At 39.7% G+C, this 26,691-nt stretch overlaps 1 protein-coding gene across 2 annotated transcripts in view; it reads right to left on the reverse strand.

Annotated features, from left to right (window-relative positions):
* The window catches only part of LOC125462274 (dihydropyrimidinase-related protein 1-like), a 45,678-nt gene that overhangs the window by 11,787 nt on the left and 7,200 nt on the right, over positions 1–26,691 (reverse strand). For both annotated transcript variants that reach the window (XM_048552159.2, XM_048552247.2), the window contains exons 2-7: positions 14,500–14,588; positions 12,734–12,918; positions 9,402–9,566; positions 6,215–6,276; positions 5,540–5,620; positions 1,577–1,645 (exon numbers count right to left, since the gene is read on the reverse strand). In XM_048552159.2, the coding sequence (XP_048408116.1) occupies positions 1,577–1,645; positions 5,540–5,620; positions 6,215–6,276; positions 9,402–9,566; positions 12,734–12,918; positions 14,500–14,588 (651 nt within the window). The remainder of the gene's footprint in view (positions 1–1,576; positions 1,646–5,539; positions 5,621–6,214; positions 6,277–9,401; positions 9,567–12,733; positions 12,919–14,499; positions 14,589–26,691) is intronic.

Consider the following 26,691-nt stretch of genomic DNA (forward strand, 5'->3'; position numbering starts at 1 on the left):
TTAGGGATGATGGAGCTATGAAATGAAGTAGGGAAGTGCTAGAAAAACTCATCAGGTCAAACAGAGTTAATGTGTCAAATTCAACATTCCTGTTCCAATATGAGCATTAAAGATTCAAATATTCCTCCAGCACGTTCTGTTTTTATTTTTGTGCCTAGATTTTATGGTCTGTCCCTTTTGTTATCTGGTCATTTAGGATGGGACCTTCCTTAAGCACTCTTTCATCATTAATGTATATGTCCAAGCTCAGAACACAGAGATGCAGAGGTATATTAGTAATGTGAGATCTATGCCAATTCTTGAAGCTAAAATTTAAATATGGTGGCTGAGGCATAACCCTGTGTTCCTAAAAGAAAGAAGATTAGACACTCTTGATGTGAAACAATCAATGTGAGCCAGACAAGTGACAATTACAGTGCAGGCTCCTGAGTTGTACCTGCATAAGGTGCACAAATACAGACTTACATCAACTTATGACAAGATTTTGTCATAACATAAACTATTTTCTTGTGTGCATATGGAGTATCTAATGTTTACTGATATGTCGCATTCTGACCGCCATATTTCTATTACAGTCAACGAAAGTGGGGAAACTCAATGATTTGTTTGAAACTTCCTTCTGCAGCATTGAACTTCAAAAATCAAGATTGTTTCAAGATTCGATGCCCAGCTTGGTGCAAAATGATCTGAGCCTAGCTGGGGCTATAGTAGGGTCACAACAGTTGACATCAAGGCTAAGGAGGAGGTAGAAGATAGGCTGGGATTCCCATTTTTGATTATTACAATGATCCTGGCTGGGAAGTGTCAGTAAGCATTTTCTTAAAAATATCAACATGAATGGAGATGCTATTACACACCTCTGCAGCAAGTGGGTCTTGAACTTGGACTTCCTGGCTCAAAGTAGGGACACTACCACTGTGGGAAAGAAGCCCTGCTACTGGGCAGTGGGCAAATATGGAAATCAGGCTCAGCTGTGGTGTGACGCCTGCTTTGGTTGAAGAGCTTTCTCAAACCACCTTCTAGGATCACATATAATAAATGAATAACAGTACCAGGGATGCCTTTAGAATCTCAGCCTAAGATATGAAACTGCTGGGTTAGAGGCAAAAGTAAACCAAAATGAGTGGAGCTAATTTCAAGTAAACTTTCAAAACTCTCTCTTTAGGAACAGGCTGCAATCTTTTAGCCTTGACAGTGTGTTCTACTATTGAGTGAGATCATGGTTAATCTGTGACTGAACTCAATTTTTGCCTTCTCGTGCTTAATGTCTTAATTAACAAAAACACTTTACAAACTCAGATTTCTAATTCATAATTGATCTAAAACCTAGCTAGTCTTATTCTCAAGATGTTAGCTGGCACGAATAGCGCCTTATCATATTGACATTTTCCTCACTTCAAGTCTCCTGGTTAATGATGACTGGTAGCTCTAAGGCAGGAGAATGAAATGGAGCAGTCACCTCTCGAGTCACTATGAGGTGGTAAACAGCCTGTTACTGCCTAATGATTAAATATCCTTGACCTTACCCTATACATGTGTATTTACGTAAGAGATTGATAGAAAGAGAAAACTTCACCTCTTCAGGCCTACTCAACACATGACCTTCAGGTCCTGTAACTCCCATTTTCAAGATCTTCTTTTGCTCCTGAAAGGAATGACATTAATTATATTATCTGAATTGAATTTGCTTTATTGTCACAAATACTCAATGAGTATAGTGAAATATATATATAAGTCGCCACTTATAGCACCATTCTTAGGTACTGAGGTACAGCTTCTTCAGTTCCAAGATTTTAGAAAACAGAGAAATAAAATGTTCAGCATTGCAGAACTGGAAGGTTAGGTCTTCCAACCCATACCACGCTGGCACCTAGCCTCCAGTCCACACAGGGCCCTGGTTCCAGGCTGTGCTGGGCTTCAGCTTGAGGATCACGAAGCTGGGAGATCACTCCAGACCACCGTACCAGGCCAAGAGGACAGCACACTGGGCACCTTCAGAGGCAGGGAGTCATTGCCTTTCCTCTGAAACTGAAATGTATTCTTGCTAATCGATATTGCATTCGTTGCATCTTCCCACTTTCAAATTGGGATCACTGTGTGATATATGACACATTGAATAAGCTAAACAAATCCCGTTACCTTTATGGTTTCTTCATTCTTACATGGGAACGAGTAAGGGCTGTATTTGTTGCTAATCTCTTGTCATGAATTGACTGGATATTGCAGCCATTTCAGTTAAGAATCAATCACATTGCTGTAGTCTGGAATCATGCGTAGGTCAGACCAAATAAGGATGGCAGATTTCCTTCCATAATGAACATTCATGAACTGGCTGGGCTTTCTGACAATGGCTACATGGTCACCAATTAGACCAGCTTTGGAAATCCAGATTTTTTATGATTGAATTCAAATATCACCATGTACCATGATAAGATTCAAATGCATGTTTCCAAAACATCAGTCTGGACTCTGGATTGATTGTCCACTGACGTTAACAGTACAACTGCACCTCCCCAAGTGATGATACACCAAGATTTTCAACTCTGAAAAACCTATCATTCTTGAAACATTTAAAATGTTCATTGCATACACAAGGTGTAATCACACAGAGCTGTGGTGGGTAATTGAATGTTCATGATTACAATGCGATTGTTGAATGTTGGAGAAGCTAAGCACATTAATTATGCACAATCTAGCCATTTTGGACAAAGACTTGCAGGATAGACAATACACAATTGACCACTGTATTCCCTCCTAACCTACCCCTGCACATTGTCATCTTGTTACCAAGAATACATCGGTCTTCTATGTCAAGCCAGTTGACACAGATTTTCATTGAAATGCATCTGGAGTTTGGAGATGTGGAGTGCACAATACACATCATCTTATAATTAAGTTCCCAATAATTGTATAAGAACTTCACAGATGACCAATATAAGAGTATTAGTCAGGTCATCATGTAACTCACTTAACGCTTCCTAGAAGCTACTACATTTGTTTACACACAGGGACCCATATTGTAGAAACAAACTGAGTATGTTCAGGCATTGTATCCTTAGCTTGAATTAAACAGAAGTCTGGGGACAGTAGTTCTCTGGTACATTTTCAATGGCATTAACTTAACCAGGGTCAACTGTCTGAGCAATCAATGTCCTTTTCCAATGCAGTTGCTCTGATCTGCTTATTTCATCGAAGTTTCTACACTTCACTTTCCATAGATCCTGCTTGATTGGTTGTGTGTTAGCTCAGTGGTTAGCACTGCGACCTCATGTCTGGAAGATCCAGGTTCAATTCCATTCATGGATGACTGCCTGTGTGGAGTTTGCACATTCTCCCTGTGTCTGTGTGGCTTTCCTCCTATTGGCCATGCTAAATTCTCTCGGAATGTGTAGGTTAGGTGGATTAACCATGAGAAATGCAAGGATAGAGGGTTGGGATATGCTTTGAAGGGTCACTGTGGGCCAGTAGGCCTGCTTCCACTCTGCATGGATTTAATGTGCAGAGTGCTTCCTGTATTTTCTGTTCCTGTTATTTTACATATCAAGTCAAATTAAGTCATGTGTTTTGGAAGTCTCCTTCCATTAAGATAAAAAAATGCCAAGCACAATGCTTCTTACACTGCTCATGAAGTAAGATTAACATTTGGAAATAAAAATAATACATTATCTAAACTGAGTATATGGTAATACTTTCTCTTTGATTTGTTTTGATTGATTATGTGCCATATTTCAATGGTAATTTTAAAAAATATTTCTGTTCTTATTCTCCACTATTGTCACTTCAGCTTTTGTTATTTTTCTTTGGTTTGACCAAGAGCAGGAACGATATTTTGTTTTCCCCCGGAGAAAATTTTCTGTCGATATTTTGGGTAAAGTCTAGCTTTTAAGAATTTGTTTTCTCTGGATGATGGTTCCTTGCAAAACAAACAACGTATTCCCAGGGACAGATCAGGTGATGAAGCAGACTGGGAGCTAAAAAATAAAAAAAAATTGAAGGTAAAGATGCTTATTGCAAGAGAGATCTCTTTCTAGCAGCTTATAGCAAGGTAGCTAGAGGACACATCTCTTTCAGCAAAAATCAAAGCAAGTTTTTGTCTTGACTGACTGAGTTTAAAACCCTTAATAACGAATGGATTCCATGACTTCTCCTTCTAGGATAGCCAACCTGAGAAGAGACAGAGTCCCCTACAGGCAAAAATCCAGACTTAAAGAATATTAGAAACAAGAGAATTCTGATCAATGTAGCTACCCTAAAGACTAGCTACATCTGTGTTCAATGTTCAGTTCACAAACATGGGGCAGAGGACAAGGTTTTGAAGAGAAACTTTGATAGAAGTAATTAGATGACCCAAGAAATCTCAATCTTCAAATAAATCTGTATAACAGCACTTAAATCAATTTATTAATTTTCCCACTTGTGTTAAGTATCTGGCTGAGGTTTCTTCAGGTGTAGGCCAAATGGGTGTGGAAGGAGATTTGAGTTAAGAAGATGCTTTAAAGTTTAAGTATCAGAGATAACTATATTTTAAATATCTTGCAGGCAACAAACTTTTTAAGTTAGGGTGCCATTGCTACTATCCATGTTATTTGATTTTTGTACAGAAGAACGTTTTGATTTTGTGCACTTTGTGGCTTTGTTCTTTTAGTAAATATATAGGTATTTTAAAAAATGCTGATTTCTACCACGAAACAGGCAGACCCCAGGTTGCAAATATGTTTCATTCTGGAGTCCATTCAGAAGTCAATTTGTACTCGTGTCGGAACACAATGCAAGACAATATAAAGGAACTATCCTGCATTTATACAGGAAATGTTCATTTGTCAGATCTGTACTCTCCTTTCTAAGATCATTTTTTTAAGTATGTGTTCAAAAGGCAAAAATTCATAATTTGGGGGCCATCTGTAATAACATTAAAGATCCAGTAAATAGACATGGTAAGATTATAGCGATGATTATGCTCAAGAGGTTCTACTATACTTGTGGAGATTAAAACCTTTTACAACACAGGGATGTAGAACAAGGCTGGTGTCTCCCAGTACCAGGGAGGTGTCTGAGTCCGGGGGACCCAACCAATCGCTGGAAATGGCATGGCTGTAGACACAAAGTGCAACGACAGATAAAACAGGAGCTGAGGTGCCCACTAATATATATTTTCTTTAAATGTAATGAAAGATTTTTAACAAAAGTTATTCAAATGTTAAACCCTCATAGCTGCTGGATCCAGTTCAAGGTTCTTACAGAGGACTGACCATCTGCCCCAGACTGCAATGTATCTCCAGCTGTACCAGTCAGCTGCCATTAGCTTTTAAGAAAGGGGACATCTCTGAACTCAGTGAGTTTTGGTGCTCAACCCTACATTTCTCCTCTCCCATGCCTGCACTGTGGACTCTCCCCCGGAGAATTTTTACTGCCGATGTTTCAGGTAAATTATTGATAATGGAGTTATTAACTAGTGATGAATGTGGAGGTTGTCTGTGTGTCCTATGTCAACTGGGCATGGCACAACCATAAGCAATTTAATTCAAAAATGGCCACTCACCTCTGCAATCAAGTGACCATTTTCTGCATGAAGTAATATTACTGCACCAAGATCCTTTAAGAAAGTAAAGGCTTCATAAAGCTGTAAATGCAGAAAGGATATAAATTTATTGAAGTGTTCTAACCACAGTGGCATCATTGTGATACTAATACCTTCTGACCAAGACACAGACACAGGGCAACATCCCTAGCCTCCTTTTGTTCTAAATGAGAGGCAGAAATGGCAAAATATGGCTCTAGCTGCTCAACCAAGAGTTAAAGCAGAACCTTAAAAGGGTTGGATGGATAGCATGGATTATTGGGTTTATCCTTATGGTCGATTCTAGGATATATATGGGAATTTTAAACTTGCAGGGGGAAATAAAACTTTACTTTTGCAGAATACGGAACTATCAGTAGACCTATGCTGTACAAAACTTTCAGTCACCTGTCTACAAATTCAATCCCCAGAAAATAAAACACAGCACTCTAACTCAATCTATTCTCGCTCTCTGAGAATTTCAGCCATAGACCCATCTGCAAACTTGGGATGGATTCTCCTGTCATGGTGGTTACCCTGAAACACTGTCTTCTAACTGCCTGTTTCTCTCCCTGACCTGATGAAATATCGATAAAAACTCATTGGCAGACCCTGGATTAAGTACATCCTAATATACAAAAAAAATGTTCTACTTACCTCACTGTCTGTCATCTGGAACATGTCTTTATATGCCATGTAGACTTGAAAAGAATTGATATCTGTTTTCAGAAAAGGACATTATATTTAGATCCGCAGTACATCCATCGACTATTAAAACATGAGTTTCATTCATATCTGTGACATTTAAGTTGTAAAAAATAGTAAATCAAACTATGATATTTTAAAATATTAAAATAAAGATTTCAGAGATAAATATCTAGCTTTAAGGTTACAGGACATGTTTTAGCTGCTGACAGCGCATATCAAAAATTATGGGCACAGTTCAGCTCAACCACAAATTTGTGCAAAATTCTGAGGCCAATTTCCCACTACGTATTCCTCAGTGGGTAATACCCAAATGGAAGTATAAATTTGGAAGATTTATCCTGTAATCTGCAATTTGATTCACCACATTAAGCAATTCCAAAAAGAAAATGCCTTTCTTCTTGTATTTCCTCCTGTTTCACCCCTTGGTACTAAAAGTATATCTCAACCGTTCTCCAGAAGATGACACGTCTCCAGTGCGTAACACATACAACCACTCTTAATGCGCAAGTTTTGATGGTAAATGTGGATAATTTTGGTTAACTGTAAAAGTGCTGCAACATAACTCGATCCTTCCATACCTATGCTCACACAGGTTTCGTTTCTAGTTGATGACTAGATAATAATTGGAAGCGAGAATTTACATCACCTTTTCTCTCCATATTCCAGGACAACAGTAGAGCCTGACAAGCTACTAGATACTTTACTATGCCATTCCTGAATTGGATCTATGAAACGTGGCAGGGAGCAGGGTGTTGGATTTATAGGCTCTGACAAGGGTGAGTACACATAACAAATTGTGTTGTTAGGGTGTGTAGGTTACCAGCACCATCCAAGCCATTTTCACAGACATGAGATTGAGAGGGAAATGATAAGACTACCTTCCCAAAAGTGCTGAGTATCTATATAATAGCTTCAAATTAAAACAAAGAACTGCAGATGCCAAACATCTGAAACAAAAACAGGATTTTCTGAAGAAATTCAGCAGGTTTGGCAGCGGCTGTAGAGAGAAAGCAGATTTACCATTTCAGGTGCAATGACCCTTCTTCAAAGAATTCTCCAGACTGAATTTCTGTAGCAATTTCAGTTTTAAATGGTCACTTATGGTCTATTGTCACAGGGTTATATTTAGGCCAAGAGAAACAGGCCAGTTGGCTGGACATGGTTTTCTGGCAGCAAAAGGATGAAGCGTGCAACTTTCTCAGTAGGGCTGCCTGCCTAGTCTCACCCGAGAGATTTTCACTGCACAGCAATGAATGAGTTGTTGAGGGGACTTTTCCTTCAGAGGCTAAAAACTTGGTGGAAAGGCACCTTCACGTTGAGATGCTGTCTCTCTCTCTCTCGCTGTCTCTCTCTCTCCCATCTGAAAACACACAATGTTGCTTTTTCAGGTGGGAGAGCCTCTTATTGGCCCACAGCTTCAAAAGTGAACCCAACATCTCTAATTGGATGTCAAGCCTGCCCCTGGTTATTAATTAGCCAGTCTGGGGAAAATTACCACTCACTGACCATTGCTCATGCAGTGCAGGATTCTGGACCCTAACTGACTCTGACATCAGGATCCCACAGGAAAGTTCCTCTCCCAGGTTATAGATAAAGATCATTTTTTACGCTAAAGGAGACAGTTACTAACTCAGTTATAAATAAGAGGGCATGCTAGATTTGTGTAAGAAAATTAACTTTAATTTAGTTAATCATTTGGAATTATCTTACCAGAATCGATGGATTCGCAACAGTGAAGCATTGGTGAACATCAGAGTGTTCTCTCTGATAAATACGAATGGGTATGATAATGTAGTAGCTACTTTGATTTTTGTTTTTATTCATTCATAGGTGTTGATGCTTTAACAAGTGTTTCTAACCGCCATCTCTAACTTTCCTGGAGATACGTCTATAATATTGTTGCTAATATCGTATAATGTCATAGCACCATGTGGCATCAAAAGGTGCCTCTGTGCAAATTGGGACGTTTAAATGGAAACTGAGTTTCTAGGAGGCAGGAAGAGCTAATGTGTCAAATGAGGTGGGCGGGGGCAAAGTGAGAGGTTGGCAATTCAGTCCACATTCAAAAAGAGAGTAAAATAAAAGGATGTGAACTTTACAATGATCCACACTTCAAACCCATTTTCCTATCTTTTCCTTATCTTCCTCAATATTCTTACCTAATAAAAAATCTACATATCTTAGTCCTAGAAGCTTCAATTGTCCAAGAATCAACAGCCTTTTGGGAGGGAAAGTTCTAAATTTCTATTACTCTTTGAATCAGAGAAAAACAGCAAAAGCATTAAAAAAAACTTTTTTCTTTCATACAGGTTCAGTTTTTTTTAGTCCTGTGAAGAGTAACCAAACACACATCACCGCACAAAAATCCGCTTCCTTTCTGCATCGTGAGAGTTTAGTACATAGCAATTAGCAAACATACAAAAAAAAAGGACAGTGAGAATTCTCTGGCTTCACAGCAGGCCATCTTTAATATTTATTTTTATTTTTGCATGGAATGTGGGTGTCATTAGCAAGACCAACATTGTTGCCCATCCATAACTGCCCTTGAATTGATTGGTTCTCCAGGTCATTTCATAGGGCAGTTAAACACCAAGCATGTTGCTGCGGTTTGGAGTCACATGTAAACACAGAAATCAGGAGTAGGAGTAGGCCATTCAGCCCTTTGAGCCTGTTCCACCATACAATACAATCATGGCTGATCCTCCATCTCATAGCCATAATCCCTCTTTCTCCTCATACCGCTTGATGTCTTTCAAACCCCAAAATTAATCTCCCTCATTCTTAACGTCCAGCCAGGTATGGATGACAGATTTCCCTCCTTGAACTCAATGTTTTAGGACAACAAACACGCAAACCTGACCCCCTAAGGTCCCCAAGCCCCGATCCCTCTTCGCCCAAAAAAACCCCACATTAACGTAGTCCAGCGCCATGACACTTCTTCCCCGATATTTCCCTGCAGCCCCAGCAGCATCCATTGCTTGCTTTCAGCCCCACTGGGACTACTCAGATGGTAGCCCAGATTGGCTAGCAGCTCTCACAGGGTTGGCTGGTGAGCACCATGAGCACCATGCCTATCAGTACAATCCCTGACTCACAAACAACACCCTGACAGTTATATTATCTGAAGTGTAGTGACCTTTCTCTTGTACCAAGATTTCCAACTCTTCTTTGATGCCTTCGTTCCACTGTGGAATGTCCACGTGCAGGGAGTAATCGCAACAGGATCGGTTATCAGCTGCCTCATGCCATTTTTCAAAGGCAGTCAACAAAGTGGCATTCTTCTCGGGCACAACATGATCAACTAACAAGCAAAACATTCAGATGTGAGTCACGAGATTAAGAACTTCAATAACACAGAGATTCTAGAAGATTTCAATGCCAATCAACACAGGGTAGAACACATGCAATTTCACACAATGTGTCAGCTGACACCTTGGGGATTTCAATGCTTTGTTAGACGTTGTTACAACAAAAATGAGCTAAGTTGACTTACTTCAGAGTGGTTTCACAATTGAAATCAAATCCAAGGAAATGTGGGAGGGGAAATAGTTGATTTCTGAAGATTCTGAAGCTACATTTTCAGGAAACCGGAAATTATCCAAAAAGAATTCAATATGGTATTAAATTTAAATATGATGATGCGATATATAATGCCAGCCTGAAGTCTGAACAGTTTGCAACCCAGCACAGAAAAAAGACAAAATGGAAATTGTACATTCTTCATTTCTATTTGAAGATTTTTTTAGAACGTATTAGAATGCTTCTGTATTTCAACGATGCTTCGCCATATTTTAGTAATAGAGGTTTATAAAATCTTGACGGGCACAGATAAAGAGAATGGCGAAGGTCTTTTCCTGCCAGTAGAGGGCATTCAAAATTAGAGGGGATAATTTTAAGGTGAGAGAGGGAAGATTTAAAAGGGACAGAATGGCAGCTTTTTCACACAGAGGGTGGTTTGTGTGTGGAATGAACTGCCAGAGAAAGTAGTAGGTGCAGTACAGTTACAACACTTAAAAGGCATTTCGACAGGAACATTAATAGGAAAGGTTTGGAAGGATGTCGGTCAAACGTAGGCAAGTGGGACTAGCTTGGTTTGGGAAACCTGGTTGTCATGGATGAGTTGGACCAAAGGGTCGGTTTTTGTGCTGCATGGCTGTATGACTCTAGTAATTGTGATAACAGCAATAGCTCATATTTATAAGCATCATAAATGTAATATATCATCCTAAGGACCTACAAATGGTAATAAACTAAACACCATATTTGGGCTTTTAAACATTACAAAACATTTGATCATAGAAGTCAACATTAATTTGTAGTAAAGGTGAAACAGGAGTATGGATGTGTAGGCAGGGTATTCCATTGTGTTTAGGACCTTGGTAACTGCAGGCAAAGTTAGCCAGCAAAGTTGGAGGTAATAAACTCAAGCATGCTACAGAGACCAGAATTAAAGGAGAACAGACACCTTGGAGGCTTGTGGACACGAGAAGATTTCAGAGATATGGGAAAGTGAGGCCACAGAGCGATTTGAGCTCAAGGATGAGAATTTTAACATCAATGTATTGCTTTACTGGGTGCCAGGGTAGATTAGTAAGCAAAGCAGTGATAGATGAATGGGACATGGTACATGTCAAGACACAGGCAGCAGTGCATTAGATATCCCCCCAAGATCACAACATGTAGAATGCGGGAGACTGCCCAGTTTTCTGGCATACATTTTGTCTTTAGCTGTCAGTATTCTTTGTTGTTCAAAGGAAACAACACCAACTGCTTTCGATTTTTTGCCAGACAGTTCATTCTCGTGCATTTATTTCCTGATCCATTATGGACATACTACATTTCCTGAGGTTTATCTTCAAGGAGTCCTTGAACCTTCATCTTGACCTACCTCTTAAGCTGTGGGGGGCACAGGATGCCTGAATGTTTCTTGCATCACAAGTTCCAGCTGGTCAGTTGGAGAATATAACAGTTTGGGGGCATCTTGATAATAGTCATCATAGTACCAGAGGGTTTAGAGTGGTAACAGAGAAAGACAAAGAGCAACAGAGAATAAAATTATGTAACTGGAGAAAGGCTAATTTTACTGAACTGAGGAGAAATCTGGAATCAGGACAAGACTGGCAGGCAGAATGGTAACGAGCAAAATGGGCAATTTTTGAATAAGTGAAAGTGAAAACAATAGGGAAAAGGCAGAGGAAGGGGGTTAACAGGATAGCTCTTCAACAGAACTGGAAAAGACTTTCCCCACAACTCCGCTATCCCCTAACCCTGCAATGCACAATCCTACAGTTCGGGCATCATACTAGGCAAGCCTAGTGATGCTGTGATAGTGTCCCTATCTTTGAGGCTTGGGTTGAAGTCCCATCTGCTCCAGAAGTGTGTAATAACATCTCTGAACAAGTTGATTTCAAAATATGTAACAAGACAAAGCAAGCCATGGGAAGGTGGGAAGGTCGAAAAGATAAAACTGCATCACGAACCCTGTTGCTAATTGATGATTAGTTGGACTTGACATAGTGTGGGTGGATGAGTATTTCTTTGGTTTGTCCCACACATTCAGTGGACAAACTCCAACCAGAATCAAAAGAATAGATAGTACAACGTATTTCATTATTAGCTGTGCAATTCAATACACACAATAGGACATTTACCTCTCTGGTGGGCATTTTCAGAAAGCAATAAGGAGGGAGTTGGCAACACAAATGAACATGCTTCTGGAATGAAGACGTGTAACTGTTAGCTCCTACAAAATATCCACACTTTGATGTGGGTAGTGTCCTTGTAGTGATCCCATTGGCAGGTCTGCCTTCAGGGTATAGAATTCTGAAACCCATCCACCATTATGGCACAGTTTTACAGTACGAAAGCGAGGGAGCTTTGTCAAAGAACAATCAAAAATATTTGCTTTACAACATATAGAATGAAATTGTTCTGATCAGGTGTTTTTATCATTATTATCCAGGAAGTGAAAAGTACAGGAATAAAACCGAGCAACTGTACCACAAAGGGCGAAAGTAGAAACAGAATGAGAGATAAATTAAAAGCAAGGCAATGATGTACATTAGCTTTGAATGATGTAAAAAATAAATCCTGCAGGTTTTTCAGTTGAATAAACACCAAATGTCAGAATTGGAATAAAGGAATCTAGCTCCAACCAAAAATCAATAAGTTACCTTGCCATCAGTTCATAATATGCCAGTAAATATGCTATGGTTTTTTCTCATGACCCTGATTAAAAGGAATTGTTAGTTCTAGTAGCAATACACCATGTTACTGCAAGGACCTTTTCCATCAAAATTGATTTAGCTGTCGCATGATATTGGCATGCCCCAGTAATTTACTGAACAAGTGAGTTCTCATTTCAACGTCATGCATTAACACATTTCTGCCCCACTGAGTAGATGGGGAGATCAGAGGTTACGGAGCCTGTGGGCATTAGGGTGGAGTGAGGAAAGATACATTTCTTACTTATCATTGTGGTTCCTCCTGCAAGGGCTGCCTTTGTTCCTTGAAAGAAATCATCCACACTAGTGGTGTTCATGTAGGGCTTCAGTAGATAGGTGTTTGCATCAATTCCTCCTGGAATAACCATCCTGCCATTTGCCTCGATGGTTTTTACACCATTGGAGACATTTAGATTGTCCCCAATTTGTCTGAATGATAAAAGAAAAATCACAAGTTGCATAGTGCCTTAACACAAAACAAGGAGAAACTTTTTTTAATGGAAAAATCATTGTTTCAAATCCTATATTCATTGTCAACAAAGAAAAATATAACTGATATGTTCAGGCAAAGTTGTATTCCTATGAAATTCAATGGCCAAATGTTTTAACAGTCTATCTTACGATGTCCTACTGGGGATGCAGCACCAAGGGCTATGTGTATCAAGAACACAAATTCATCAATTCTGAATCAGCAGCCAAGCATGGGAGGGATCTTTAGGTTATCATGTTATGTCCAGCAAAAGCTAGGATGCAACATGAATTGGAGCAACATTGGTTAACCAAGAGAAGGCTAAGTCCTTAATCAGAATCAGAACCCGATCAGAATCCATGCCCCTCAAGATTTTACAAACTTCTATGGTCACCCTTCAGCATCCATCACTCCAGGGAAAATAGCCCCAGCCTATTCAATATTTCCATATAGCTCTCACCCTCCAATTCCAGGAACATCATCATAAATCTCTTCTGCCCCCATTCAATTTTAACAACATCTTTCCTGTGGCAGGAAGACCAGAACTGAACGCAGTATTCCAAAAGTAGCCGAACAAATGTCCTGTACAGGAACTACATGACATCCCAGCTCCAGTGCTTAATGCACTGACCAATAAAAGCAAGTGTACAAAATGCCTTTTTCACTACCCTGTCTACATGCGACTCCAAAAAAGTTAAATTAAACTCCGTCTGCTGTTCTTATATATTCATGATCAATTATAAATGATATCAAAGTAAATTCAACTGGATTTAGAATGGCATCTTTTAAATTTAGCATAGCTATGCACCTGTCCACTGAAGATGTACTGCTTGTTAATTTCTGTTAATGTAACGACTGAAAGAAACATAAATAACTTGTATACTTCCTTTATTGGGGAAATGTAAGGAAAAGGAAAAGGGAAAGGTAAAGGGAAAGGAATCCCGCATTCAGGTTCCCTCTAGGTCAGACGATGCCCAGCTCCACGTGCTCAAAGATCGGAGGGTTCAGAATTGGCCTGTTTTATCACACGAAGACCCACGGCAAAAATACACAATCCCGAACAGACATCAACATGAAGCTGCAGGAACACAGCAGGCCAGGCAGTATCAGAGGAGCAGAAAAGTTGACGTTTCAGGTCGGGACCCTTCTTTTCTTTTCCGAAAAAGGATCCCGACCCAAAACATCAATTTTCCTGCTCCTCTGGTGCAGCCTGGCCTGCTGTGCTCCTCCAGCTCTGCACTGTGTTATCTCTGACTCCAGCATCTGCAGTTCTTACTATTCCTGAATAGACATGATTCTTGAATCAAAGGACAGCCTTTATTATTACCTCAGCAGGAGGTAACCTGGTGCTGTGTGTAAATGACCTTCAGAATTTAGTTGATAGTTCAGGTTTTCATTACAGCCCCAGTCCTGTGTTCTATTTCTTATCCATGGCTAATATCTACAAATCATTTACCTTAGCAGTCGATATACATTTCTTGAGAATTTATTTTGAGGAACAGAAAGACATTGCCTTCTATGAGTTTGGCCTCAAAGCTTACCTTATGATTCCATCTTCAAGATAAATATCAGCATAGTAGGACCGGTCGTCATTGATGATCCTCCCACCTTTGATGAGAATTCGATCACCCTAAAAAAGACGCAAAATTGACCAAGCCCATGTGTTTATGACCATACTGAGCAATTTTTCGCAAATAAATAGGTTAAAGTGAAAGCATTGGGTTAGAGTTCAATTATAGAGAGTATGGAGAACAGCATTCACATAATATGGGAAGATTCATTAATGGACAGTTGGAGTTTATTCAAAGAAAGAAGTATACTTGGGACCAAACTGTCTCTGTGTTACAGAGTCTGCTGTGGTAATGCATAATCCATCAGCTAGCCCACTCTCACAGTTCTGGTTCATAACAAGAAAAAGGAGCGCTTCGGTGAGAAATGCTAACCCTTACAGGAGAAAAGGGCAGAACAAATTGGAGAAACATCACCAGTACATAAACAGATACAAATTCCTGTAAAATCTCAAATACTTTCAGTGGGTGGGTCCAACTGTAGAAAGGCAGAACGCTGCAAATGCCAGAAATCTAAAACAGTAAGAGCAGTGCTTGCAGGTACACAGAGGGTTAGGCAGCATTTGTGGACAGAGTTTCTGGTTAATGACCTTTTATGATTTACAATTCATCAGCAAAAGTCTCTTATTTTATGCACTGCAAAAAATAAGGGTTTATTTTCTCAGCAGGTGAAGAATGCAATTGTAAATATCAATACATTCAGCTCATGAGAGGGATTTCAATATATGATCGCTGTATAAATATGTTAGGGAACTCATTCCCTCATGTTATCTCATATTAGCCTATATTTTTAAAAATCTGTTCTTTTTCAACACGAGTATTTTATACAAATGAAACACACTGAGAAGCATTTGTTGACAATTTAATATGCTTTGGAACTGTCCCAACCAGATACAATAAATTGATGAGTTTTCATTAGAAAATTTTTGAAAGATTTTCTGTCACAGACTATTTTGGAAGCAGCTCCATAACACAGAGCATTGCCAAGATGAGTTCACTTAATAACTTTCCTGATTACCTGGAAGACCACAATGTGCAACTAGAAAGAACAGCAAGAGGCCATCTTATCTACATAGCCACCAAGCATGAAAAATTTATCTGTGGTTGTAATATGCTCATCTCTATTTGTGAGAAATAACAGATTCAACACTAAGGTGTGAAATCACTTTCTAAATCTGATTACTACCATGGCATATCAATATATAACAGTGTCTTAATATTTTCCTTGAAGATTACTTTCAGGCATTTACCAAATAAAAATAACAAATATTTACTTATTGCTCTAGTGTCATTTACAATGTGGGCAGGAGAAAGAAAGGAAGTACTTTAAACAGCACCTTTTGTGGCCTCCAGACACCTCAGTGTTTAGTCACTGTTGTAAAGGAGGATACCATGCAATTGTTTGCACTAAGAAGGTTCCACAAATAGCAACATGATACTGACCAGATAATCTGTTTTTGTTACATTGATAGAGGGATTGAAATATTGGCCCAGGCACTGGGGATAACTCCTCTAAAACAGGATACATCCACGTTAAAAGGCATAAAGAGCTTCAGTTTAACATCTCGTCCTAAAGATAAAACCTTCAATAGTATAGCAACTAGAATTTTAAATCAATACCACCTAGTTTCCATGATACTCCTCAAAAGAAGTCAAAGGTTTTATGGACTGGTATCTTGTAGTATTGCTTACACTAGTTTGAAGGAGGGATGCTTCATGTAACTTAAATGATGAATAAGTGAAAGTAAATTTGGTTTAAAAATACCATATGTGTTGACACAATGCATTGGCATAATGCTGGAACAGAAATTAAAACTATAAGATGAAAGAGAAAAGTATGGAAGTAGCTGAAGAGTCTGAGTATCTGAGGATTTGGGAGAGGGTTTGGTAAGTCAGTAAGTAATGAAAAACACAGTCGTGGGGTATGCATGAATTTATCAGAGGTTACTGGCTTATGAGAGCACTGGGAGGAAAATCTGTTCAAGTGTTAATGGTTTATCATGAGTGCCAGTCATGACTATGCTGACAAAAAGTGTTGCTCATATGTTAGAGGCATGAACCAGCTGGTGGTAATCCAGGAATATGGAAAGAATGCATTTGGCAATGGCAGAAAGCTTGAGATCTGGTAGAATAAAGGTGTAAGGGTACCTGTAAATACTGAAGGGGAGGGAATGGAAGGAAATTGACTTTGCAGCCTTCCCTTGATTGTTTCAATTACCTCTTAAATGTAGGCTCTTCTTTGTTTAAATTACTTAGTATGCACTGGTTGGGGGAGGGATAGTTGGAGCTTAACTCAAATAGCTCAATGACTAGTCTCTGGTTTAATATGACATCAATAGCATGATGGGGTTCAATCTCTGCTTTGGCTGAGTTACACCTGGACCCTGCCTCCTCATCCTACTCATTGCCCATTGTAAAATCACCACATTAGCTGTGATATGTTGGCCATCAAATAATCAAGGATGCTGCCTGAAGGAGAATGGTGAAATTAAGAATGATGTGCTAAAATGGGATTCATATAATCAGGACGATGTATCTTATCACAAGACTCTCATCAGTAACAGTAAACTAGAATGAGCATATGTAGAGAGAAATCACAGACATTTTATTAGAGTATTTGACACTATTTGATAATTGACTATATAATGATATAAATAAATGAGTTTTACAGCACAAGGAGTTGATGAGCTTTACTCAAAGTTAAGAAACAAGCAACATCAGGGACGGTGTACATGCAGACTCCCCAGTCAAAGCCAATACAGTTCCATATCTCAATGTGCTGATAGCAATATGGGCCTAGTGTACAAGGTAACAGAAGGCAGCAACTAGGGAAAGTAAACAGAGCCAGTATCCAAATTTACAACAGAATCCACAGGACACTTCAGAAAACAAAGGCCTCCAAAAGGTACAACAAAACATCAGAAGACTTCAAAGTTGTAGTTGAGCGAAGAGCAGGAAGACCACAAAGATGGCCAAACCATTCAGAAAGAAAGGGTGCCTTTGAAGAAAGGAAGAGATCTCAGAAAAGTTTGATTACAGAATTACAGCAGCAACAAGTCATCTGATGGCTGGGAAAAGGACATTTGAAAACTCTGAAACCTCACCATTAACAGCAACACTGGAGAATAAAATCTCAGGATCTGATTCAAAGCAAAATATTGCATATGCCAGAAATATGAAATCAGAACAGAAAGTGCTAGAGAAATTCAGAAATTTGGGCAGCATATGTGGAGAGAGAAACAGAGATAGTGTTTTGAGGCTGACATAATTCTTTTTTAGAACTGAAGGACTGGGACAGGATGTTGTTTCAATAGGATTGGAACATAGTCAACAGCATGATGAACAAGCCCAAGTATCAAATCATGAATGATAATCCATCAGGACGGTAGTTTCAGTCCAGACCTTGCCATAAATTCTACTTTTTGATAATATGTAAAATCCCACAGTGAAGCCAGTATTAGGAGCTCTGGAACATGTTTCAAGCTTACATCCAAAAGAGCACTGCCATCAAATTACGTTTCGATATGCTATAGGTCCAATTACTGATTATGTTCTGCTAAGACAAAGAACGGAAGAAAACCCTATGCCGTATGATGTATTGCTTGAAGTATTTGATAGGCACTTTAATTCCAAAAGAAATATTGTAACGGAACAGGTAAAATTTCAACAGCAGTCTCAGCATTTGAGAGAACGTACGTATTTATATCATCCAGCAGGAACTTGCAAATATGGATCTTTGAAGAATGAATGAAGTAGAAGCTTATAGTAGTTAATGTTAGGAATTAGAAGCTATCAGATTTCTTCAATCCAAAGAGAACAGGCAGCCTAAATCACTAAACAGGGACAAAGCAGGTGCAAAATTGGTCAGTACTGAAAATAAGCATAAAAGATTCTTCTCCCATGATCAGCATGTATAGATGATGTCATCATCTTTCCAAAAGGCTGCCAAAATGCCAAAAGAGCACAAATCAAAGCCATCAATCATATTGGGATGATCCAGATGTGACTCCACAGTGTATGTTCAGCAGGAGGAACTGAATGCTATCAGAGTGGCCAGTTGGGTAATTTTAGAGAATATGGTAAGTTATAAGCACCTTCATAACCTTAAATCGAAGAAAAAGTCACGTAAAAGGAAAGTTTTCAGAAATTTGGAAATCGGGCAGCTAGGAAAATGATCAAAAGTTATAGATACAGAACAAAAAGGGAACTCAACATTCCTGGATGAGTTCAAAGAGAGCCAAAACAGACTCAGGATCATCAACTTGAAGGCACAGGGTACTGAAACAGATTGTACACTCAACACAGGAACAGCTGTTTCAATACTGGCAGACAGCTTACCATAGCTGAAGTCCACGAGAGTCAGACCAGTAAACACAGAACTCCAAGTTCTCGGAGACACAGATCTTTAACCAAGTTAACCACATGTACACCGGAGATTTTCCAAAGGACAATGACTTGAATCATAAAAGTAAAACAGGGAATCCACCTGTTATGTGGATGAAATCCTAGCACATGGCAAATCAAAGAAGGAACATGCCCAGAGAGTCAGGGATGTTTTAAAAGCACTATTGAATGCAGGCCTTACTCTATATGAAAACACCAATGCTCTAGACACACAATGATATTTCTAAGACACATTCTCCCAGAAGAAGTCATCACAGTCGGTCCAAGGAAGACAAGAGTCATCAGTGCAGTTTTGATGTATAAAAATGATGTATAACACTTCGCTGGTCTCTTTTGGAAAGTTTATTCCCAACTGAGCCAATCCTATTCGGCCCATAAGAATTGAAAAAGGTCAACAATTACATCACAGTCAGGAACAGACTGCAGCTTTTGAAAAGATTAAAGTGATGTTACTTTCTACTAATGTTTTCACACATTATAGTCCAGGTTTATGCACTATTGTAGTCATTAATGCATTTTCCACAGGTTGAGGAGCAGTCCTTATTCAAACTGACGGAACATGAAACCTATTGAGAGGTTTGATGAAGACAGAACAGTATACAGTTCTTGAAAGGGAAGTGTTAACAGCTACACAAAGATGTGAAAGGATCGTAGACCATCTCTTGGGGTTGAAATTCCAGGACGTGTTGAACCAGAAATCTTTGGTAACATTATTGAGATCAAAAGAAATCTCAAGAATACTTCTACATATACACGTTCGGCCTTTAGACTGATGAGTTATGATTCTGTTACTGTCAATGTTCCAGACAAGAGTGCACAAAACAGCAGATACACTCTCAAGAGTAGCAGCAGATGGAGCGGAATAAAAGGTTTATCTTTTTATTGTAGAAGAAGTAGTCTTATTTTACAGCAACTAACTCATTAATGGCAACTGAGGGATAATTCAGAGGAATTCATGCAACTCAAAAATCTAGCAAGACGTGCACCAAGATCAGATGACTGTGTTTGCAACAGTTGTCAAAATATAATCCAGCAGACTAAGTGCTGAAAAGTTATCAGAGCAGAAACAACATTTGACAATAGTGGGAAATTGATTGATAAATGAACAAGGAATGGTTACACCAAAGTCTACACAAATTCCTCATCCTACACAAATTCTACAGACACCTATGCATCACAAGATGCATAACAATTAGTATGGTGATCAGATATTTCAAAGACATATGGGTTCACATTTGGTCATGTCAAACTCAGGGCATACTCAGCCTAGAGTCTACAGAGTTCATGATTTCAGCAAAATTTCCAGAAGGGCAGCAGAAAAGGCTAGCAACAAATTTGTTCAATTTTAGATGTGAGATGTACTTAGTCCTCAAATAGAAAGCAAATATTGCTGGAGATCTGAAATAAATACAGCAAGTGCTGGAGAAATTCAACTTATCTGATAGTTTCTATGTAGAGGCAAACAAGCTTACTGTTTTGAGTACAGAACCTGAAGAGAAGTCATTTTGAACTGGAAACATTAACCTTATTTCTCGCTCTGGAGATGCTGCCAGACCTGCTGAGTCTCTCCAGCACTTTCTGTTATTATTTTATGCTTTAAAAAATTCAGCCAAACTCCTACATGTGATCATCAATTTTAGCATTTCATATAGTCATTGGATCACTCATCTTTCAGTTGCAAGTACTTGATTAAGTGGGTTTTCTACAAAACATACAAACCCACCAAGAAAGGGTTTTCTGAATCCATGCAACTTCTGGTGGAAAAGGGACCTAAAGGATCCTTATAGAACTTGTCTTAGTGACATCCTCAAAAGAGACTACATGTGGCCCCTGAACCCAACAATCCAGCTTTATTTTCAGTTTATCTTCTTATTTGGTGATATAATTTATTGGAATTGTCTGGAGTTTTGGAATGGTAGCCAGATAAATTGAATCTAGAACAGAGGCTTCTATCAGCAACCCTAGACTAAATGAAATTTGGCTTTAATATTTATGAGATAAATTTTTATGTTCACAGTTGCATTCAAAGGGAACTCAGAGTACAGACAGTACAATGTTATAAAACAATGTATAACTCCTTCACTGTTTGATTGTGCCTTATGCTGGGGGCTCAGAATTGATTAAATTGACTTCTATGGCCATATGGTCTCCAAAGTCAAAAGCGGTGGGTTGGACTTAATGGCACTTCATATATAAGTCATTTTTAAAGGATTTATGAATTACACTGTCAATATAATGGAGGGTAGGAGAAATCCATCTAAGAATGTAATAACTGCTCCATCTCCAGTTTGGAATAACCTTTCTTGTGACCTGTGAAGACTTTCCAACCCAAGCTGTTGTGGTAATGGGAACACTTGCAGCGAAAGTGAAGGAAGAGTGTCATATTTCCAACTCAGGATGGTGTGTGGCAGGCAGGGGAACCTGTAGGTGGAGGTGAGCCCATACATCTGCTACCCCTGTCCCTCTAGCTGGTAGAGATTATGAGTTTTGAAGATACTGTCTAAGGAGATTTGGTGAGCTGATGCAGTACATCCTGTACACGCTGCCACTGTGTATTTAACTGTATTTATTTGTATTGTATTTTATACATGGCTTGTTAATTTTTCAAGAAATTTGTGCTGGCCCTTAATACATTTTTAAAACAAGTTATGAAATGTTTTCAGCTTGCTGATAAGTAGATTTCTAGGAAGATCTCGAAGGACAGGAGAATCTGAAGAGCTGGAGTAGCATGTTAAAATAAGATTCCCAAGCCTCAATCCTAAGCATCTGAAAGTATGGTCGCCAATAGAGGGGAGAAGGAAGCAAGGGGTTATGGTGCTGATCAAGGGAACCTGAGGATAAGAATTTTGATTCTGTTTGCTAGAGCACATAATTGAAAATTTAGGCAATAATGAGAAAAACTAGGTGCAAAATGGAGACAGGGTAATGAACAAACAAAAGTTTGAGTGTATGAACAATGGGATGTCTCCAGTAGAACGTTTTGAGTCTTGATGCGATGAAAACTGAAACGAAAGTTTGGGAGACAGGGGTGCCAATGAAGACAAGACTGCTGATGTGTAGGGGGTGGAAGGTGGAAGTGGAAAAACACACAAAGGTCTCCTCTACATTGAAGACAGCTAAAACAAATTTGCTGACTGCCTTGTGGAACACCTGCATTCAGTCCACATATGTGACTCTAAGCCTTCAACCACCCGTTGTTTTAAAACTTTGCTCCAGCATCATTCTAACCTTTCACTCCTGAGCTTTCTTTTTCTCTCTCTTCAGATTGATGTTCTGAAAGAGAATTGATAGCCATGGGCTTCTGTGTTGGTTCTGGGTTATCTCTGACATTGCACTGCAATGATTTGTCATTGATTCCACATCCTACACTGATACACTTCTGATCACTGATGGTGATGGGGAAGGTAAAAGTGATTGAAATGTTCAATTTCATGTAAAGTGGCGGAGAAGGATTGATGGGCCTAATGGCCTATTTTTCTTTCTACATTCCTGCACAGTTCCACTTGGTGTAGGCATACTGACATTCCAGCTTATTGCAGCTGCACAAAAAGGTGATGTGGGTACGTTATTCCTCTCTGTATCTGGAAGGCTATACATTGTGTCTCTGCAAAAACGTTGCATTTCTGACCTCTAGGTAAAGTAGATGGTTCAGGAGATCACAAAGACACAGGTATGTGGAATGAGCCAGATGGGCCACGTATAGCAGCACCAAGAGTTCCTTGCTCCTGATGACCCAGTTCTTAGCCCCAACGGATCAGGAGTATCAATTCCTCACACTCAGTTTTCATTGGATCTCAGCTACTCACTCTTTCCAGTTTTAGTGCATTCCAAGGCCCCTCTGAACCATATCTGCAGCAGCTCTAAATAACCTGACCTGACAGTGAAAGGCACAAAGGATTACTCAAACAACATGGCTTCACTCATGGTGCATGAGGCCAGTCAGAGCCGGTCACAGATGCTAAACAGTCTAAGCACCATTATTAGATATGAGTAGATTACAGTGATGTCCACTTACAAACAGGCTCTCAGCTGAATGTTTCCACTAACTGGGATAATCATCCCATTACTAATTACTTCCTTCCTGATGGAGCTCAGCACAAGATTCCCCACAGTACCTGAGCAGTACGAGGGAGGGCAACCTTGTCTGAGTGTAGTTTTGATCAGAGAGCCTTCTGTGTTACAACTAATGGGTCTAGCCACATTGCAATGGAACATTCCAAGTAGTTGGATCATGTCATACTACCTGACCCTGGTGAAGACCTTTATACAGAGAACACCTCTGGCCACAAGTCCACCTGGAAGTAGTCAGCACGTAACATCCTCCAAAAGAAAACAGTAGGTCCTGTCAATTGGTTTTCTGAATATATTGCCAATATCTGTTGGGGGAATGTCTAATCATCAAAATGTAAAAACAAGCACCAAGATGTAGCTTTGCTGGTATTGAGGAAGGGTCATTCCATCCGATCATTCCTACATAAGTAATGTCTCACTGCTTCTGAACTTTGCCCTTCAGGTGCCTCTACAGGGGATGAGATTGTTGTCCACCACCTTGTGGAATGTGGCCTTATAGAGAAGTGAATGAGTGGATTTTGTTGAGCTTCATCACAAGTAGTTCCATGATACAGGACTCTATACTTTATGTTATGCACAGAGACAAACATCAACTGTACATGGAGGGACTATCACCCCAAGAAAACTTCTATGACGTGCTTGACGTGTGCTGGTTTTTCCTGTGCAAGGAACTGTCCTCAAACAAATGTTGCAGGCTGTCACATTCCAAAATCCAGGGTGCCATGCTGAGAGATGCATTAGAGCTCGGGGCAACCACCACAGAGACTCAATAGGGAAAAGTTTCTAAACACATTCAGTCATTGTAAATGAAGGGCTGTAATCTGTAATTAGCCTCAGGCTGCATGCTTCAAGAATGTACGTTGCAATTCAACAATACTGAAAATATTATAGAGATAATGGGAACTGCAGATGCTGGAGAATCCGAGATAACAAAGTGTGGAGCTGGATGAACACAGCAGGCCAAGCAGCATCTCAGGAGCACAAAATATGGTGAGGCACCTCAGAGTGAAACATGCTGTATAGAGAACTCTATGTCAATTGTACTATTTGCAGTCTGAAACATGTTGCTCTTGGGCTGCATACCTGATCTGGGATATATTTGCTAAATTTGAAGACTGTTACAATTATACAAGTTGAATTTTTCTGCAAGTCTTGCGATGTTTAATTCAAAATGTTTTGTAATGTATCATTTGCGACGTTTTTCGGAATCATGTATTTTTATAAATCCAACATTGCTCCAGTGAAGTTCATTGAAACCTCAAGGACTAACACATCATCTTTCAACAAGGTATTTCACAGCTTTCCAGACTTAACGTTGAATTCAGCAATTTCAGACAATATCTTTTGTTTCCATTTTCTCTTCACTGTTCCTTGTGTTTTTGTTTAGAACGTCGCAGTTGATGACAATGCTACTTTTCTGTTTACCCTTTCTCCAGATCTATTGTTTGTTTCTTTACATGTCCCATACCATCAACTTTTGCCTTTTAACAATATCCCTTTCAACATTTAATCCCTCTTCTTGACCTTCCACACAATGGTTGGTCTTTCCCATACCCTTGATTTACGTTGCATCTCTAAATACTCTCAGTTTTAAGGCAGGAGTTATTAACACTGTTGCACTCTCCACTGATGCTGCCAGACCCACTGACCAATTTCAAGCATTCCTTATCTTGTTCTTATCTCAGACGTCTACCATCCATGGTATTTCCTCTTGAAGACTTACAAAGGTCTTTGGAGGGTAGAGAACATGTCGTTTACAATGTCAACCAGCATGTGGTCAGCAATAAAAGCAGAGTTCAGTGATCAGCAGTTTAATGGTAATGAAGGAGCAAAGATTTAAGAGGAGACACACAAAAAGATGGAAGGGACCTTCACGATTTGAAGATTTTATGCTGCTTGCATTTGGTATTGGGAGTAAGTAGTTTCAAGCCAAATATCACCTCTTCCGCTGAAAACAATGGCTATAAGAAACTTGTAGAAACTGATTTTGGACCTTCAAATGATGTCATTAAATGATTGTGTCTAATTGGGAAACAGGAGAGGACCAAGTTTAGATACTTAGCATATTCCAGACGTTAATGCGAGAAGCCAAGAAGCTATTTTGTTTAGAACACAGAGACAGGAGGAGGTCATTCTGAGCCTGGAGTCCCTTTCAACATTTAATTAAATTGTAACTGATCATCGATAACCTAATCAAACTTCTATCCATCTCAATTCTGAAAATTTCAATTGAACAAGCATCCACATTCTTTTGGGAGCTTTAATTAATCCATTAAACTGTGCAATGCCATGTGATGATACTGCATTTGAGAGATTTGGAGAGATACAGCAGAAAAAAAGCACTGTAGTCATAGTTTTAAAGGACATCATTCATGAAACTAGCCAGAGAAATCAATTCTACTAACAGGGCATAAGACAGACTGAAAAGATTCAAGCAGAGAATTTTAAAAGAGACAGCAGTGAGCTGGGTGGTGGGAATACATGAGGAACTTAAACAAGAACGCATGTAAATGTAGAGAAGAAGTGGTAGTTGAACAGGACAAGTAAGCAATGTTGGAATGTTGAAGGAATTTTCTATAGATAGGTGGTAAATTCAGAACGAAAGCTGCTATTAATAATGCTAGCTACCACAAGATCAGGCAGAGGAACTGAGTCAGTCATGTGTGTTCTAATTTGGTTCGCATGCAATTTATAAATTTGGTTATATTACCAATAGATATATCTTCTCTAAGGTTCTTCACTATATGGCCCCAGTGGCCTGATAGATAAGGCACTAACTTCCTAGAGATTATGGGTTCAAATCCTAGCTGGGGTGGGGGGGAGCGAGAGAGCGAGAGCGAGAGAGAGAGTGATTTGTGCTCTAACATGCTCTCTGTATTCAACATAGGAAGGTTTTTAGCTCTTGGTGTGCAGTGTCAACATCCCTATGTCTGAGCTTCCTGAGTTCAGGTACCATTTGCTCCACTTATGTGTAATGACATTTACGCATGTAGGGACTCCGCAAGCCCTTCATCTGCTCCACACTCCCCTGTAACCCACAGCACCTTTTCCTGCAACCACAGGAGGGGCTACTCCTTCCCCCTCACCTCCGTCCAAAGCCCCAGACAAACTTTCCAAAACTGGCTGGGATTCACCTGTACATCCTCCAACCTGGTCTACTGTATCCATGATTTCCGATGTGGCTTCCTCTACATCAGTGAGACCAAATGCAGACTCAGTCACCGATTTGCACCTGCGCTCTGTGTGCTATAATCAACACTGCCTTCGGGATGCCAACCCCTTTAACTCCCCCTCCCAATCCCTCAGTGACATGTCCATCCTGGGCCTCCTCCAGTGTCACCATAATGCCACACACAGACTGGAGGAGCAACACCTCATATTCCACCTCAGCAGCCTACAGCCTGCTGTCCTAAACACAGAATTCACCATTTTCAAAATTTTCCCACTCCCGGCCTCATCCCTTGTCAAACCCTCCCTCTCGTCCCCACCTCCTTGACCTGACACTACCGGTCCACCTTCTTTCCCAGCTATCTGCCCCACCCTTCCCACTGACCAATCTCCACTGCCCCCTACCGACATCCACCTATCACCATCCAACTTACACTCCCCAGCTCCAGCTCCCTTCCCCTTCCCGAGGCTGATGAAAGGTGTAAACCTGAAATGTCAACTTTCCTGCTCTGCTGATGCTGC

This window comes from Stegostoma tigrinum, chromosome 1 (genome assembly GCF_030684315.1).
Source record: "Stegostoma tigrinum isolate sSteTig4 chromosome 1, sSteTig4.hap1, whole genome shotgun sequence".
NCBI classification, from domain to species: domain Eukaryota; kingdom Metazoa; phylum Chordata; class Chondrichthyes; order Orectolobiformes; family Stegostomatidae; genus Stegostoma; species Stegostoma tigrinum.